Below are 18,478 nucleotides of genomic sequence, written 5' to 3' on the forward strand. Positions count from 1 at the left end.
TGAAACAGAACCAGTGTTACTGGTGAAGCAGCTATTATTTCCCCACCCCTTCACCCAACTACACCCCACCCACCTTAAATGAAGAAGAGGTTTAACTGTCCAGCAATCTACCTGATTTGACTATCTACCAGACATTTATGTGTTGTTGAATTGGGAGCTGTTAACTGCACAAACCTGGCTAAATTCATGTATTCATTCATTGTCTGTAACTACTTCTTCCAGTTTTGGGTTGCGGTGGGGCTGGTGCTTACCCAGAATCCCTACACACCCTGGAGGGGGCATCAGATGGGTGGGGTGTGTGAGGTCTTGAAGTGGCCCACACAGTAAAAATGAAAGCTAGCATGCTAATGCACAGACAAAGGACAAGCCGAACAAAGGAATTTCACTCAGTGCAGCAGGTCGTTTTTTTAAATATAACAGTGTTTCTACGGTCAAAACCCAACAAAGTCAGCCTCAACCCAGCAACTAATTTGTAAAATGCACAATGTTAGTCCCAGAAGCACCACAATCCCTGAGGAATAAACAGCAGAGTCACCTTCTTCTTCCTGATGCAGTAGTACATACAAGATAAGGTAAGCTTCTCTAAGTAGGAGGTTTATAGCTGTTTCAGCTCCCAAGATACCATTGTTGAACAGTTCAGTAAAGTGAAAACAATAATGTAAATTAGACGTTACAGTGTGACACTAGGATTAACAGCTAATATCTATTTGTTTAGTCCAAACCCCAACCCACCCCCATAACATCCATTGTGCTGCATAAATCTTTAGCCATTATTCGATGTTCAGGGCCCCTCAAGGTTACATATTTATTAACTTTAAACAGGGAAAATTGTTCCTTATCTGAATTATGGATATTTAAAATTGTGGTAATTTCATGCGTCCTATTTAATCTCCAGGACACAGTTTCGTTTTCCAAATTTTAACTAGGAGGGTGTGTGTGTGTGTGTGTGTAACTCTAGTGTAAACAACACCTTTCTAATCAGTTCTCTCAACAGTTTAACCCTTTGTGGTGATCCTGATCAGTGACGCACAAAGAAATTATCCAGCATTCCTGAGATTGTGAGTAATCTGATCCTGATAGAATGTTCCAGGAGCTCTCCTCGTGCACCATTGCCTCCCAGTTCTACAGCACCAGTTTCCCTGTTATTACTTTACAGTGTTAGATTCCTCACCACCGCAGCCTCAGTGCTACAGAAGAGTGTGTGAATCAGGAGTGTGATCTCTCTATTTTTCTGGGAAGGGTCTACACTAGATGTAGAGGAATTTGCTGGCATTCATTCACATAAACACCAGGCAGGTGCTGGTGCTGGAGATCAGTCCTTGGTCACAAACACCACTTCAACTCCCAGAGGAACTAGTCAGTTAACGTTTATTCACAGCAGCACAGCTCTAGTTTATATATAATATAATATAAAAATGTCCCTAAGAAGAGTGTGACTGTGGTTAATGACGAGAGACTCTGCACATGGTTCTAAATCTGAGGGTGGAAAACGCTTACACAAACACACACACACATTTACACAATGTGACCTTCAGCCATGCATTCTAGTCACCCGCAGCCTGCAGCATACAGGTGCCATCACCTGAGACAAACGCCTGAAATTCATCAGAACACTTTCGAAATCAGTTGTCATCAGACGCTAAAATTATCCACCACTTAACAACGAAAGACCAGAGCAGTCCAGCAGCATTATCCCATCATCAAACACTGCATTATCCCCCTCTCTACCCCCTCACCAATCCCCTCTTTACCCCACATCAAACCCATCATTACCACTCATCAAATGCCTCTTTACCCCTGTCATTATCCCCTCTCATTATCCCCCTCTGTACCTCCTCATCAATCCCATCATTACCACTCATCAAACCCTTTATTATCCCCCATCATCAAACCCCTCATTGTCCAATTAATCAAACCCCACACCAGCCCCTTCATCAAACCCTCACAGTAATGAACAGCAGGTCTCTGTCATTTCTGCCGCACAACAGTGAGGTCAGGTGGAGAGACAGTGGAGAATGTAGCTCAGGTGTTTCTTCTGAGAAGAATATTCCAGGAATGACCCCTCTTTTGAGTGTCATCTCAAGTTACATTGGCATTCACATTTACAGCACTATTCCAGAGCAAACAAAGGTGTTTCTCTGTTTACACATAAAATATCCTTATCCTTGTGTGTATCAGCTGGAATCTGAAAAGACACCTCAAGTGTAGACGTGGCCGTGGACACCTAGATACACAGCTCTCACCTACTGCAAGTCAAATCAAATCAAATCAAATCAAATTTATTTATATAGCGCTTTTCACAACTGATGTTGTCACAAAGCAGCTTCACAGAATTCCAGTAAGACAAGATTTGACATGAAATGTAAAGACAAATGTAAAACCCTCAAGTGAGCAAGCCAGGGGCGACAGTGGCAAGGAAAAACTCCCCCAGCTGAGGAAGAAACCTTGGGAGGAACCAAGGCTCACAAGGGGTGACCCATCCTCCTCTGGTCAATCTACTGGTGATGATAGTTAGTGGTCCATGAGAACTTCAGTGTAGGGACAGCTTCAAGGCACTTGGTGGTTGCTGGAGCGCGGGCAGCTGGTCTGAAGCGTGGAGGAGGATCTCGACAGTCATCCATCAGTGTCCAGACAGACAGGTGGGCAGTCGTTTACTCGGAAAGATGTAAAGGGATGGAATTAGTTTTGAACTGTTTTGTGTTTGTAAAGTAGAAAATATGAAAATTTCCAGAGTGTGGCTAATGACTCCGGCAGATCTGACTATGACAGCATTAACTAAAAGGAGAGAACCAGGAGGACACACAGACACGGGAGCATCCTGAAACACTGGCATCCCTCCGCTCCACCGTCAACAAACCTGAGTGATCGCGAGAAGCGGCGGGACGACAGCACCAGCGTCTCAGTTTACTATAATTCCCTGTGTCCATGGACCCCCCGGATCTGCCGCCTTTATCTATGGGGGAGCATTAGCTACCAAAAGATAAACTAAACAAATGAGTTTTTAGCCTACATTTGAAGATTGCGACTGTGTCTGAGTCCCGAACATTTTCTGGAAGATCATTCCAGAGTTGGGGGGCTTTATAAGAAAAGGCTCTTCCCCCAGCTGAGGCCTTCTGAATTCTGGGAACATTTAAAAATCCAGTATTCTGTGATCTGAGTGAACGTGGGGGCTCATAATAGGAAATTGTATCTTGAAGATATTCAGGAGCAAGCCCATGTAGAGCTTTATATGTTAATAACAAAATTTTGTAGACAATGCGGAATTTAACAGGCAGCCAATGAAGTGATGATAAAACTGGGCTGATATGTTCAAATTTTCTAGTTTTAGTGAGGACCCTAGCTGCAGCATTTTGAACTAGTTGAAGTTTTCTTAAATTGCTGCTGGTGCATCCTGACAGTAGTGCGTTACAGTAGTCAAGCCTTGAAGTAATAAAGGCATGTACTAATGTTTCTGCGTCCTGGAGGGATAAGGCATTTCTAATCTTAGCAATATTGCGAAGATGTAAAAAAGCTGTCCTAGTGATACTACCTATGTGTTGATCAAATGATAAATCCGGGTCAATTATGACACCAAGATTTTTTGCTGCTGAACCAGGTTTAACTGGAAAGTTAGCTAGATTTAAAATTAAGTCTGATAATTTATTTCTTGTCACTTTTGGACCCAAAAGCAGGACCTCTGTTTTGTTGCTGTTTAGGAGGAGGAAATTACGCAACATCCAGCCTTTCACGTCTTTTACACAGTCCTCTATTTTCTTTAATCTGTGTTTGTCATCGGGCTTGGCTGAAATATACAATTGTGTGTCGTCTGCATAACAGTGAAAGTTAATGTCATGGTTTCTTATAACTGTGCCTAGCGGTAACATGTATAATGTAAATAATAATGGTCCTAAAATAGAGCCTTGTGGAATTCCAAATCTTACTTTAGAATAATTTGAATTTAGATTGTTTACTTTTACGAATTGATAACGTTCCGTTAAGTAAGATTTGAACCATAATAGGGCTGTCCCTGTGATTCCAACCATGTTTTCTAACCTTTCTATGAGAATATTGTGGTCTATTGTATCGAAGGCTGCGCTTAGGTCAAGAAGCACCAACAGGGATACGTGGCCTTGATCAGAGGCAAGAAGAAGATCATTTGTTATCTTGACTAGAGCTGTCTCTGTACTATGATGTTGCCTGAATCCAGATTGGAATTTTTCATATATATGATTCTTATGTAGATATGAACTAAGTTGTTGGGCCACAGCTTTTTCTAAGATTTTAGACAGAAATGGCAAATTAGAAATAGGCCTGTAATTAGACAGTGTACTAGCATCAAGATTTGGTTTCTTGATCATAGGTTTAATAACTGCTAGTTTAAAAGCTTTGGGTACATGGCCCAGACTAAGGGATGAGTTTACTATAGTTAAAAGAGGATCAATAATAGCTGGTAGTACTTCTTTGAGCAACTTTGTGGGAATTGCATCAAGTGTGCAAGTTGTACAGTTTGCGGAGGTGATAATCTTCTCTAGTTCTAATTGTGGGAGTGGGCAAAAGGTTTCAAGTCTTTCTTTTACAGTTATATTATGTTTTATTTCATTCACATCAGGTGGCAGCCAGGATGGATTTGATCCTGTGGCTAGAGTTTGTTGTCTAATATTCTCAATTTTATTATTAAAAAAGTCCATAAAATCTTTACTGGTGAGAGTTGCTGGAATTAGTTGTTCAGAACCTGCTTGATTTTTTGTAATTCTAGAAAACACACTAAACAGTGCTCTCGGATTATTTTTATTATGGGAGATCAGCGAGGCCAGATATGCTGAGCGAGCTTTAGTGAGGGCATTTCTATACTCTATAAGGCTGTCCTTCCAGGCAGAATGGAACACTTCAAGCTTGGTTGATCGCCATTTCCGCTCTAGTTTTCGTAATGTTTGTTTTAAAGTACGGGTCTTATCGTTATACCATGGTGCGAGCTTTTTCTGTCTTATACTTTTATGTTTAAGTGGTGCTACCTTTTCTAAAGTAGATCGACAGGTATTTTCTAGGTAATCAGTTAGTACATCTAGGTCCATTGGGTCTGATGGAGTTGGAACTGGGGTCGATAGTTCTGGTAGGTTTTCTATAAATTGTAGGGCGGTAGATGGTTTTATTATACGCCTTGTAGAATAGCGAGGGTTCTTACATATATTATGGATAAAACGTAGCTCATATGAAATTAAGTAATGATCGGAGATTGCTGAGGATTGCGGTAAGATATTAATTTTGTCAATGTTAAGACCTAGTGTCAGAACTAAGTCTAAAGTGTGACTGCAGTAGTGTGTAGGCCCTGTTACATTTTGAGTAATACCAATAGAGTCTAAGATTGAGGTAAATGCCTTTTTTAGTGGGTCACTTTCCTTCTCAAAATGGATATTGAAATCTCCTACAATTATAACTTTATGATTACACACCGCTAGGTTTGTAGCAAAATCGCTGAATTCTTTCAGAAATTCTAAGTAAGGCCTTGGTGGTCTGTAAATGTTGCATAATAAAAATGCGTCCTTTTTTGTGACCGGATTTGTAATAATAGTGGAGAGAACCTCAAAAGAAGAGAAGGTGTCACATTGTTTAAGACTAATTTCTAGGGTATTTTGGTAAATTACACATACTCCACCTCCTTTGCCTGATATTCTTGGGCTATGTGCATAATTATAGCCTAGGGGGGTGGCTTCATTTAGTGCTAAATATTCATTTGGTTTAACCCACGTTTCCGTGAGACAGAAAACATTGAATTTATGATCACTTATAATATCATTTACGATGAGTGCTTTTGAGTTTAGTGATCTTATGTTGAGTAACCCAAATTTTAGTTCTGAGGTGTTGCTGCTAGGTGTTGTGTATGATTTAATATTGATTAGGTTGCTGAAACAGGCTGATTTTGTTTTTCTACTTTTACATTTAGTTCGGGGGAAAGACACAGTCTCAATACAGTTGAACCTGGGTGACGTCTCAAGACAGTTCGCAGACGGTCGGTTTAGCCTGTCTGTCTGCGGCCTGGTCCCGGCTCTGGATTGTCAGCAGCTATCTACACTACTCTGCTGACTAACTAAAAGACTATGTGCTATACTGCAAGAAAGTAAGGCAGCACCCTCCCGCGTGGGGTGGATACCATCCCTACCTATAAGACCAGGCTTGCCCTCAAAACGTAACCAATTGTCTATAAAGCCCACTTGATTTTCGGAACACCACTTGGACATCCAGTATCGAGTATGACATGAGGCCAGTGAAACGTACATGAATGTAATGTTGTGTTGTCTATCTGTCCTTATTTCCCTGTGCTTTGACGCTAGCTCTGATGTACAGCTCCTGGCTGGGTTTTTCTTCCTTGTTTTTGTTGTCTGTGGTTGGATTGTGTTGTATCTCTTGGTCATTATTTATACACATCATCCAAATACGGCCTTTAACCCTGCTCCAAAATTCTCTGGACTCACACAATCTTCACTGTAAATCATAAGATAAAAAACAATAAAGACAATAAAAAATCGGTTTACAGACTAAACACACAGGCCTTGTTTTCCTTACAGGCCTGGCTCAGAATCAGCCTGTTAAAGGGAAGATGTGAGGGATAAGACGGAATAATGATGGTTTTTACGGTCTGAAATCACATGATGTTCAATCGAGAGTGGTGTATTAACCTCCAGTGGTGTTCTCATTCACTGATGGTTTATCGTCAAAGAAGGAACTGATCTTTACCACCAGGAAACATGTGGAGAGATAAGAGCTGAGGAATTTTCATCTGGAGTCACACACCTTCACACCTTAACGTGAAAACACCTCACTTCCTCCTGCTCTGTGGCTCGCTGTGTGGATGAAAGGCTAATGATCAACTTAGCTCTCGGTTACACTCGCACCCCACAAAACATATGTGAGCACATGGAATGCCACAGTAAACACCCCAGATACTATAGCAACCACATAGCAACGACCCGAGAAACCACACTAAGCATCCTCAAATATCATAGCAATGAAAATAAAAAAGCGAATTATAGTTAAATCAACACTATTAGTAAGTGTTAAAATGTAACTCTGTCGCTGTTAATTTAACACTAATAGTGATGATTTAACAGAGTCAAATATGTGGTGTGCACAAGGGCTAGTCTAATCTAACTGATTTGTTCTTAGTTTTCTCTCAAGATGATAGTGGCCTCCAGTTCTCCAGTGTCCATAGGTGGAGAGAGTGGGGAAATGGGGTGAAGGGTGGGGGTTAGCTGATTACGTTAGCGATAGCTTTAGTTGTAAAGGGTTAAAAATGTAAAAATGTTTTTCAGTATTTATGGACCCAAAAGTGGTTCTATGGCATTGCTCAAATTACCCTTTGTTAGTTCCATAAAATGAGTGAAAATCATCCATAATTCATCATAATTACAGTTAATCCTCTGAAAACAACACCTTCAGCTTGTGAACTTTCAAATATTTGTTTAAAAATTGTTCAAATAAGAGGTGTTCACGAGGCGGTGCTTTGTTACAGTCTCATCTCTGATGAAATGGAGGCAGCTACAACCCGGACATCACCTGAACTTTTCTTCAGGAGCGGGATAAACGAGTCTCGCCATGAGCTAGAACCGGTGCCTTCCACGTCAGGTGCTACATGTTGCCCTCCGTCTCCTGCTACTAATGACCCATCTCCCCCGTCTCCCACTACCTCCTCCTCCTCCTTGTCCAGTCAGTAACCGATTCACCTCCCTGCTTCAGTGTTTATTGTCAAACAGTGCTGTATGCCATAGGATAACTACACTGCTGGACGCCCAGCCTAACACTGTCAGACTTGTGAACAAATTTAATCTGCAATGAAGCTCTCAGAACGGAATTTATTCGTAGGTAGAGGATTATCTGTGTTCATCATTATTCACAGTATAGTTTGCTTCATGTCAAATTACATATGATTTTTTTTATTTTTAAATAGTTGAACCTGCAATTTTTTTACTACCCAAATGTAACAAATCAGAAATCCTAGAGGTGCAGGTGTAGAGGTACATTTGTGCATGTGCCAATTAGAGGTGCAGGTGTTAAGTTGTATTTGTACATGTGCAAGTGTAGAGGTGCATGTGTAGAGGTGCATTTGTACATGTGCAAGTGTAGAGGTGCAGGTGTAGAGGTGCAGGTGTAGAGTCCCAGGTGTAGAGGTGCAGGTGTAGAGGTGCATGTGTAGAAGTGCAGGTGTAGAGGTGCATGTGTACATGTGCCAGTGTAGAGGTGCATGTGTAGAGGTGCATTTGTACATGTGCAAGTGTAGAGGTGCAGGTGTAGAGTCCCAGGTGTAGAGGTGCAGGTGTAGAAGCGCAGGTGTAGAGGTGCATGTGTAGAGGTGCATTTGTACATGTGCAAGTGTAGAGGTGCATGTGTAGAGGTGCATTTGTACATGTGCAAGTGTAGAGGTGCAGGTGTAGAGGTGCATGTGTAGAGGTGCATTTGTACATGTGCAAGTGTAGAGGTGCATTTGTACATGTGCAGGTGTAGAGGCGCAGGTGTAGAGACGCAGGTGTAGAGGCACAGGTGTAGAATTACATTTGTACATGTGCCAATTAGAGGTGCAGGTTTAGAGTTGTATTTGTACATGTGCAAGTGTAGAGGTGCATTTGTACATGTGCCAGTGTAGAGGTGCAGGTGTAGAGGTGCATGTGTAGAGGTGCATTTGAACATGTGCCAGTGTAGAGGTGCATGTGTAGAGTTGTATTTGTACATGTGCCAGTGTAGAGGTGCAGGTGTAGAGGTGCATGTGTAGAGGTGCATTTGAACATGTGCCAGTGTAGAGGTGCATGTGTAGAGGTGCATGTGTAGAGTTGTATTTGTACATGTGCAAGTGTAGAGGTGCATTTGTACATGTGCCAGTGTAGGGGTGCAGGTGAAGAGGTGCATGTGTAGAGGTGCATTTGAACATGTGCCAGTGTAGAGGTGCATTTGTACATGTGCAAGTGTAGAGGTGCAGGTGTAGAGGTGCATTTGTACATGTGCAAGTGTAGAGGTGCAGGTGTAGAGGCGCAGGTGTAAGCATACAGAATTAGAGGGGCAGGTGTAGAGGCGTAGGCATAGATGCGCAGGTGTTACACAGCTGTAACTGTGCAGGTGTAGATGCGCAAGTGTAAATGCACACATGCTCAGGTGTTGTGGGGCAGGTGTAGAGGGGCAGGTGTAGAGGCACAGGGTCAGTTCCGTCCACAGCTCTGGCCATGATTCTAAATGAAACAGAAAGCACTGGTAATGAATTTCCGTGGGTGGAAGTCAGAGCTACAGAGCAGTGACAGTAAAAAGCTGAACGCATTTACGTTGCAAATGTTTATGCAAATTATAGCCTTAACCAGTGATTAGGAAAGTGCTCTGTTTACAGAGAGTTTAGTCTGACTGCCAGTTTGTAGGAAGAGTTCAGAAGCTTCCGGGAGATCAGAGATAATCACGCTTGTCACGTTCAAACTGTTTTAACAAGCGTTACAACTATTCATAAGTATTCGTTTGAAGTGTTTGTGTATGAAATCAATGCTGTGTGATTCAATGAATGAAAATATATTACAAAATTATTTCTCCATGTTTCATCTTCGTAGAAACAGGAACAAATAAAAAAAATACATAAATAGTATAAGACATAAAACAGGAATATTTAGTCTGAATATGAATGTGATTCTAAATTCTAAGTGTGTGTAAATTACATGGACTTGGCAACACAAATGCAGTGTGTATTTTCAGATCAGAGGATGGTGAACACTGTACGTGTAAAATCATAGCCTGAGACATAATTAACTAACTGCTGCATTAATTGCTCCATTAATTAATTGATTGATTATTATCTAAAGCGTTTTCTGATGTTTGTGGTTTATCCACAGAGCACAGCCCTCAGCATCTCAGGACGTTTAGAGGATCCGCTTTGTTTCAGCAGCTGCCCTCAGGTTAAAGAGGACAGGGCGGAGCCCAGTGCCCAAAAACTGCCGAACACACCTCACCACATCACATTCGCTTCCAACACACATCACACACAATATCCAGATACCCACAGATCAACATCAAAACACCATCAAGAACATTAAGAAGTTCATCCGATCTCTGAAGATCCACCCGAGCTACGAGACCTCCTCAGGAACCCCCTCAGGAACCCCCTCAGAGACCACCTCAGAGACCACCTCAGGAAGCTCAGCACATCCTGGTCTGCGTCAGAATGAAGCTCCTATTCTTTCTGCTGGTCAGCGCTGTGTTCCTGACCTTAGCAGCTGGTCAGGAGCAGGTGAGTTCACTCTGACCCTCAGAGTGTTTATGCAGTTCTTGTTTAAACAAAGGGGTTTGGGACTTTTCTCTGGGTTCTGGGGCTGGGAGGTTGGGGTTTTGGGGGGTGGGGTTTAGGTTCAGATTGTTCCAGAAATGTGAAAAGGTAAAGAGTGAAAGGTAAAATAAATCATCAGCAAAATACAGGATGCTGTGAGTTCTGTCCTTACATTGTGCTCTCGGTCACTGGGAAACTCCTACATTGATGATGATGATGATTATTATTATTAGTAGTAGTAGTAGTAGGAGTAGTAGTAATTGTAGTATCATTATTGTTATGACTAGGAAAAGTAGGAGTAGTAGTAATAATAGTAATATATTTTGTTATTGTTTTTTTAGGAGTAGCTGTAGTAGCAATAGTAGTAATCTTTTATTATGAGGAGTAGTAGTAATAGTAGGAGTAGTACTAGTAAAAGTAGTATCTTATATATCATTATTGTTACATTTAGGAGTAGCTGTAGTAGTACTACTAGTATTATAATTATTATTATTATTATTATTATTATTATTATCATTATTATTATTATTACGCAAGCTGATTTTAAGGGAGCAGGAAGAACAGGTGAATACTGAGTAATGTGTGAAGTGCACAGTAGATTTGTGGTTTTAGTCAAAGTGGTTCATTTGCATATTCCTAATCACCTGGAAAAACAAAATGGCTCCCAGTTTGAACCACGGCACAAAAAGGCTTTGAGATTCCAGCCTCTGGCAACAGCATAATACAACACGCTCGTTAAAGTGTTACAGCCAAGCTTTTTCAGCCTGAGTTCTGCCTCCTCTGGTGATGCTGCTGTTACTAAACCGACCCGAGGGAGAACCGAGTCATGATCTTTAAACGCTTTCTTTCAGAACACAACCACTACAGTGGACACAACTCTACTTTCCAGCTCCAGCTCCAGCTCTGTCTCTGGCACCAGCTCCAGCTCCAGCCCCATTCCCAGCTCCGGCTCCACCTCCGTCTCTGACTCCAGCTCCAGCCCCATTCCCAGGTCCAGCTCCGGCTCCACCTCCGTCTCTGACTCCAGCCCCAGCTCCATGTCCACTCGGGGCTCCAGTTCCGTTTCCAGCCTCGGCTCCAGCTCCAGCTCCAGCTCCAGAACATCTCCAACTACCTCTGCCAAAATCACCTCAATCTCAACCAATTTTTCACAGACCCAGAACACGACCAGGCCCCTGCCCAGCAGCAGTGTGAGGGTCTCAGCTCTAGGGGGTGCTCTTCTGCTGCCACACCTGTGTATCTCCCTCAGAATGATTCTGTGATGTCTGAGAAAGGTTCATATGAAGTATATCCCAGCACGCACACTACATGGCCAAATATTTATGCACACCCCTTTCTAAACCCGCTCCCAGTGTGGACAGTGTGTTTAATCTCTATAGAAACACATGGCACTCTGGAGCCTGAATTTGACAAAGCCATCATGCAAAGCCAAGAGGGGCAGTGGAGCACTGGATGATCTCTGGAGCGACGGAGCTCCATCCAGTTCCTCTGGGATGAGTCGGTGTGTTGCTGACTGTGATCCAAAGCTAATCATCTAGCACCAGCACCTGACTTTGCTGATGTTTCTGTGGCTGAATGAATCATCAAATCCTCACAGAAATGTTCCGGGTTCTAGTGTAAAGCCTCCTCAGAAGTGGGTAATAATAACTTACACAAGGAGGTGTCCACAAACTTTTGGCCATGTAGTGTAAGTGTAGCTGGATTTTAAGACGATTTATTTTATTTTATTATAACATGATTTTGTTTAAAAAATAATAATAATAATAAATAAATAAATAAATAAATAAAAAAGTATTTATATTCCAAGCCATAATAGTGACAGCAAAGCTACTGTTTTTTGTTAAACCCTGTGTCCACCCACTGTCCACTTTGTTAGACACAGATAGTTTGTGTTGGTTGTCCTCTAGTCCTTCATCAGTGGACAGAGGACACCACCCACTGGACTCAGGATGTTGCCAGCAGGAAGTTGTTGTGGTCGTTTTTGGACTATTCTCACTCCAGCTTTGAAACTCCAGTAGCAGCTGCTGTGTCTGATCCATCCGATTCAAATCAGCCAGCACACACTAACACACCATCGGCTCTTAAGTGTAGCACTGAGAATGATCCAGTATCCAGGGTGAAAGGGGGTATGGTCAGTGGAGCTGATAGAATGGACAGTGGGTGTAGAAACAGGGGTCTGCTGACTGCTGCTGGGGTTGTATGGTCTTACTGGTGTTTATTTAACTCTGTAGTTTGATGTGGTGTTTCTCTTTCTTGTCGTTTGATATTTAATATTTAGAGAATCCTAAAGTGGAGTTAGAAACATCTGACCTCCTCTGGTCAAGCTTCTTCCTCACTTTGAAGGATCAGTTCAATGATAGACAGGTCGTATGTTTTCACTCAGCTGTGTGTGTTTTTGACTCTTTCAACAATAAACCTTTAAATAAACTGTGTCCTTGCTGTCCTCCTTCTGCCTGGTCACTACCTCAGCACAGAAGTACAGAACAGAGTGGTTCTGCTCACTCTCTCTCACTCTCTTTCTCTCTGTGTGTGTGTGTGTGTGTGTGTGTGTGTGTGTGTGTGTGTGTGTGTGTGTGTTCGCTCTCTTATCTCACGCAAGGTCCTACAATTAGGAGAACTGGGGCTGGTCTGATAAAGGACAGTAGTAGAGCGCCATGAACCTCCCATTCTCCAAACATTAGGAGGTCACAATGTTCTAAGAGGAACATCAGAGGAACTTCCTCCTTTTGTCACTTCCTCTTGTGTGATGTCATTTTAACGTATTCATTTACGGGTAGTAATTCGCTCCAGATCCAGCATCCAGTCATAGCACAGCTATATGTTTTATCACTTCCAGTTTAAGGCTGATATATGCAAATGAGCTTTGGTCTGATTGGTTGGTCAGTCTTGCCTCTAACTCGGAACATGTGCAGAGGTGTCTTTAAGACAGAGAATCCAAAAAGTCCCTGGAGGTTCTTGGAAGTTCTACTCTTGTTGTTGGTGTGTCTCTGAGGGTGTGTAATATTGTTATTAGCAACAGTAACAACTTCACTGTGCTTTTAATGTGGAACTGTTTTTTTAACACTTACACTGCAGAGACCGTCCCCATTTAGTAACACTTAGATTTCACACATCACATGCTGGGCTGAACTTTTGTGCTGTTTAGCATGGGTTTGACAGACCCTTGGCAATGGCCATAGTTCCTAAGACTCAGGTGCTGTCAGTCTTTCAGCTACTGTGTTTTTATTTCTGAATAAACAAATAACTACATTCATTTATAAAATAGAAACATGTCACATTCCTGCAGAAGCTCTATAAATCTCTGTAGGTTTATTATTTTGGTCACAAATTTATAAGAACACAATAGCAATCATCTCTGAATCATTAGAAGCCACCTAGGTTACCTTAGCAACCACTTAGGAGACCATAGCAACCACTAGGGACTAAGTAGCAACCACCTGGGACACTTTATAAACTGGAAATATATTACTAACTAATTGTGACACCTTAACTACAGCTGGAAACACCTCAGCACATGAGACACCACATGAGACACCTTAACCTCCTGAGATACTTGAGACACATTAAACATCAAAAATACCTTGGATGGACACACCAGAAATATTTTAGCAAGCAGGTGGTTGATTTAAGTTGGTTGCTAAGGTCTCCCAGTTGGCTGCAATAGTTTTTTTCAGGTGGTTTCTAAGGTGTCACATGTGGTTCCTATGGTGTTTCTGGTGTTTAAGGCACTTCTTGAGAATGAGAACATTGCTACAATCTGGGACAATTTAGCAACCACCTGAAATAACTTATCAAACACCATCGACAACTTAAACACCTGAAATAACTTAGTAACCACCTAGAAGATCTAAGCAACCACTTGGAAGAATTTAACAAGCTCCTGGGGCACATTAATCACCTGAAATACATTAACAACCACCTGAAACATGTTATTAACTACCAGGGTTAATGTAGCGACCACTTGCAAGAAATTAACAACCACCTTGAAGACCTTAGCAAACACCTGAAATAACTTAGTAACTACCTGGGACAATGGAGCAGCCACCTAAATAAACTCAATCACCTGTCCTGGGACAATACTGCAACCATGTGACAGAACATGGCAACCACCCGGGACAACTCTACTCTGCTCTCCATTTCTATTATTTCAACCTATATGCTTCCTTCCAATAAACATTAAATGCCATAAAAGCCCACACACACATATAACACACACAGAAAAACACAGGGCCAGGGTCATATGACTCTTTCCACATGCCCACAATATGTTAAAGAGCCCGTTGCTCTATTTTCCTTGTTCGTTCTCTCTGCTGTTCTGGTGATGAAGTAGAACAACAACAATCAGAAGGACTGGAGCTACATGGTTTTGTTTGGGCTGTGATTAAGTGCTTTAAGTACTAGGGGACTGTAGGACAAAGGACAATTAAAGAACATGGTCAGAGGAGATTAGTGGCCACAGACAATAGCATCTATTTATCCATTTAATCTGTATTTTGTGAAAGAAACACCTGAGATTGCAGGTTAGTTGAGGGCAGCCTGAGGGTGTCAAGTTGAGGCTGTAAAATTATAAATCCACAGGTAAAAGACACACCTGCTGTTCCATAAGATTTGGTTTTAGGAGCAGGTTTCTAAGGAAAAGAGGAGGAGTCTTTCCAAGAAAGGGGTGGGGCCCGAGAGAGGGAATAAAAATAAGGTCACCTGTACAGGACAGGTAGTTTCACAGCTGAAGAGACCTGGAGATTATCAGCTCTTTCCGAAAAATCCAGCCAAAAATATCTGGACCATCCTCTTTTTTCACAACATGGACATTCTGAAGCTTGGACTATGGATCACAGCTTTAGTGACCATCAGCACTGCACAGGTAGATAACACACCTGTCCATTCTCTCTGTCCTTTGTGTCCTTCATATATGTTCCTTATACGAAAAGTCATTTCTACTCATGTATATTTAAATGCAAGGCTATTCACTAGATCTGATATTTCTGAGATGTCTGTGTGGATTTGATGGCATTCTACCCAATGAACTGTTCAGTGGTAGTGAATGGAACCGGGCGTCTCCAACAAAAACCCACATTCATTTTAAACATACTTTGAACATTTCCTTTTTTTTTAACATCAAACGGTTGCATGTAATTAAATCATCTTTATCCACAGATAGAACTTGAGTAACATGTATTCATTTTCAAATTATATACATATACATATAGATAGATGTAGATTTCATCCAACCCTTTGATGTAAAAAAGGTTTTTTCAAAATGTCGTTTTCCTTGAGAGCAGCATTTTATTCCCTCTCCACCACCTCCAGCATCCTCCACAGTCATCACCAGACTTCAGTCCACCATTTACTGCCCTTACTTTGGGTGAGGAGCTTTTAGAGGAGGACGCCTGGTTCCATTGACCTCCACTGTCCACTGCTCTGACTCACGCTGTCCTGACTCTAAGCCCCCATTTGAATTTACTGTTTTTATAGTTTTTTAACATCAAAAGTTTGCAAGAAATTACATTTTTCTTCCCGTGATATAATTTGAGCCAAAGTACTGATTCTCAAATGTTGTATCTGGATGTATCTAACATCATATTTGCTCAGTGCTGAAACACTTTGATTCAAGCTTAACCCTTTTTTAAAAAGAGAATTCTGGGAAACTTGTGGTCTTCCCCTTCCTGGGCTTTACACACAGTGATTTGTGAGTGTTTCTAGGGCGTGTGGCGATGCCAGTTGATCAGTGTGTGGGGTGGAGTTGGCCACAGAGTTGTTTCAGGCCTGTGCTGTAATTGCAGAAGTAAACATTTGTCTGCGATAAGGTGAATGGAGTTTAAACAAAGGCTTCGACTCTGAGGACTTTACGGTCACCTGAGTCATAACAAGTAAACAGGGTTTGACCGGGGCACTAATGTGTTTGTTTTTTCTTTGTTCAAGAGTACCACTGATACCACAACAATGTCATCAAGCAGTACCAGCATGTCATCATCCGTCACATCCGCAGTTTCAGGAAGCAGCCCCGTTACGATCAATACAAGTACCAACGCCAGCAGCACAACGCCTTCCTGTAACAGCACAATGACTTCCTGTAACAGCACAATGCCTTCCTGTAACAGCACGATGACTTCCTGTAACAGCACAATGCCTTCCTGTAACAGCACAATGACTTCCTGTAACAGCACAATGCCTTCCTGTAACAGCACAATGCCTTCCTGTAACACCACCAGTTCTAATGCAACCACTATGATGCCATCAGCCAGCACCCCCATGATGTCATCTAGCAGCTCCTCACCGATGCCCACGAACAGCTCCTCACCGATGCCCACGAACAGCTCCGTAATGACAACCAAGCCCACCGGTGGATCCAGCAGCTACCAGGCCAGAGCTTCAGGAGTGACCTGCTTCCTCCCCATCTTTTATCTGCTCTGGAACTGAGCCCTGTCTCATTTCCACCCTTTCAGGACTAGCCAGACTGAGGCTTCTCTGAAAGACCGACAGCCTGCAGCTCAGCAGTTGATGATGTTTTGGTTGAAAACTCCAAGACGGAATAATTAAGCTTTGTTTTGCCATGATCTGGAGTGGGCAGTGAGAGAAGCACCACACAACTCTGCTCCAGTTTAGAGCTAGTGACTGTAAACACCATGTACTTACATATTAATAAATACACGTAACAAGAGTGTAATTATAAATCAATTATGGTATGAACTCAGATTTCCTCGTGTAATAACACACCCACATCTTCAGAACTACGGCATAATTAGGTAACTATTGTAATTACTTGATAATGTATTTACTTTATTACTAGTTTCCCAAAAGTAAACACTGCAGAAGGTACAAAATAATAAGAGCACTTTATTGAACTGGAGGAAACTACGGTGTCACAACAGCTTACCTACTAATATACAGATTAACTGCTATAACCCATCATTAACAATGCATGCGTCATCATTAAACAAACACACACACTCTCACACACATACACTATCATTTCATATTTATATGATTGTTTCTTGTATTTAATCATTAATAAAGAATGTAAACGTGAATGTGTCTGATGTGTGTTTGTGGGACTCTGCCTCAGTTACCAATAAACCACTACGACACGTTCTCTGACCCAGCGTCCACCTGTAGTGCGCCCTGCACCTGCGTGTCCTGCCTCACCTCGTTCAGTTTCGCTGCGTCACGTTTCATTCTGTCCTTGGTCTCTTTGTTCATGGAGAAGCTAAAGGGCTCAGAAACTCCCTTTTCCTGTTAAACACTCCTGAGGGGGTTGTAACCAGGAAAGTTTATAGTAAAGACTTGTAGTTAATGTAACATTAACCCTTTAAATATTGCAGGTGTGTCCCGATTCCTTTTGAACATGCGAGAGTACTACCTAGTGACGGCTCTATCCCGTGTCCCACTGAAGTCATGTGATCAGTCTGTGGTGGGCGTCGTGTTCTGTGTTGGAGCTGGATTTCTCTGGATTTCTTAAATATCTCTTCCATCGTATCCAGTTGGGAGCAACACACTTCTGAACCAGCCCTGTTTTTCATTGTGGTTATTTCTCCATGGAACATTAAGGAGCTTCATGTCAGTAATGCTACATGCTACAAGCTAATGCTGCTCTGAAATAAAGTGTTTTTGATACAAATGTTGCGACTGGATCTTCCCCTTTACAGGGTGCTCAGAGTAAACCCAAGTGATATTCGATGCTTATTCAACTGAATCCCCAGCTAATGTCTGAGCTTGGGCTGGTCCTGAACGAAAACCACAGGATCTCAGCTCTAATGAAGCCCCTGCTTCAGTAAATACATTTCCTATTGTTACAGAACTGTAGCCCTGATCTCAGGTTACAGCATCATAAAAAATCTTTTCTCTCTCTCTCCATCTGGACTAGGACTGAAACTTAAACTCTGAATTGTTTCCTGGGTCCAGTTTCACAAACATCACAAAACGTTCATCAGCATCTCAGAGAGAAGAAAATGTCTGTAAAGACCGAGAGGTGACTCACAGGGAATTAATCTCAGATTACTCTATAATACAGACCCCACTGACACCAGAGAGCACAGACAACACAAACCCCACAAAGAGAACAAACACCACAAACCCACAGACACCAGACCGACCAGACCCACAGACACCAGACAGCTCAGACCCACACACACCAGACAGCTCAGACCCACACACACCAGACAGGGCCAACCCACAGACACCTGACAGCTCAGACCCACACACACCAGACAGGGCCAA

At 42.2% G+C, this 18,478-nt stretch overlaps 2 protein-coding genes across 2 annotated transcripts; both read left to right on the forward strand.

The window, feature by feature from the left end:
- The first annotated feature begins 314 nt into the window (after nucleotides 1–314).
- LOC136665325 (uncharacterized) lies at nucleotides 315–12,669 on the forward strand. The gene is made up of 3 exons (XM_066642901.1): nucleotides 315–572; nucleotides 9,834–10,228; nucleotides 11,116–12,669. Exons 2-3 carry the CDS (start codon nucleotides 10,163–10,165, stop codon nucleotides 11,524–11,526), a joined length of 477 nt encoding a protein of 158 aa, XP_066498998.1. The 5' UTR covers nucleotides 315–572; nucleotides 9,834–10,162; the 3' UTR covers nucleotides 11,527–12,669.
- Nucleotides 12,670–14,990: 2,321 nt separating this feature from the next.
- Nucleotides 14,991–18,324, forward strand: LOC136665328 (uncharacterized). The gene is made up of 2 exons (XM_066642904.1): nucleotides 14,991–15,125; nucleotides 16,184–18,324. The coding sequence occupies exons 1-2, from the start codon at nucleotides 15,066–15,068 to the stop codon at nucleotides 16,679–16,681; spliced, it is 558 nt and encodes a 185-aa protein (XP_066499001.1). The 5' UTR covers nucleotides 14,991–15,065; the 3' UTR covers nucleotides 16,682–18,324.
- Nucleotides 18,325–18,478: the final 154 nt, after the last annotated feature.

This window comes from Hoplias malabaricus, chromosome 13 (genome assembly GCF_029633855.1).
Source record: "Hoplias malabaricus isolate fHopMal1 chromosome 13, fHopMal1.hap1, whole genome shotgun sequence".
NCBI lineage: Eukaryota > Metazoa > Chordata > Actinopteri > Characiformes > Erythrinidae > Hoplias > Hoplias malabaricus.

Excerpts from the sequence above, each read along its gene's own strand:
- LOC136665325 (XM_066642901.1), top strand. The coding sequence starts at position 10,163 with ATGAAGCTCCTATTCTTTCTGCTGGTCAGCGCTGTGTTCCTGACCTTA. Across the intron at positions 10,229-11,115 it reads TAGCAGCTGGTCAGGAGCAG|AACACAACCACTACAGTGGA; the intron begins GTGAGTTCACTC and ends GCTTTCTTTCAG.
- LOC136665328 (XM_066642904.1), top strand. The coding sequence starts at position 15,066 with ATGGACATTCTGAAGCTTGGACTATGGATCACAGCTTTAGTGACCATC. Across the intron at positions 15,126-16,183 it reads TGACCATCAGCACTGCACAG|AGTACCACTGATACCACAAC; the intron begins GTAGATAACACA and ends TCTTTGTTCAAG.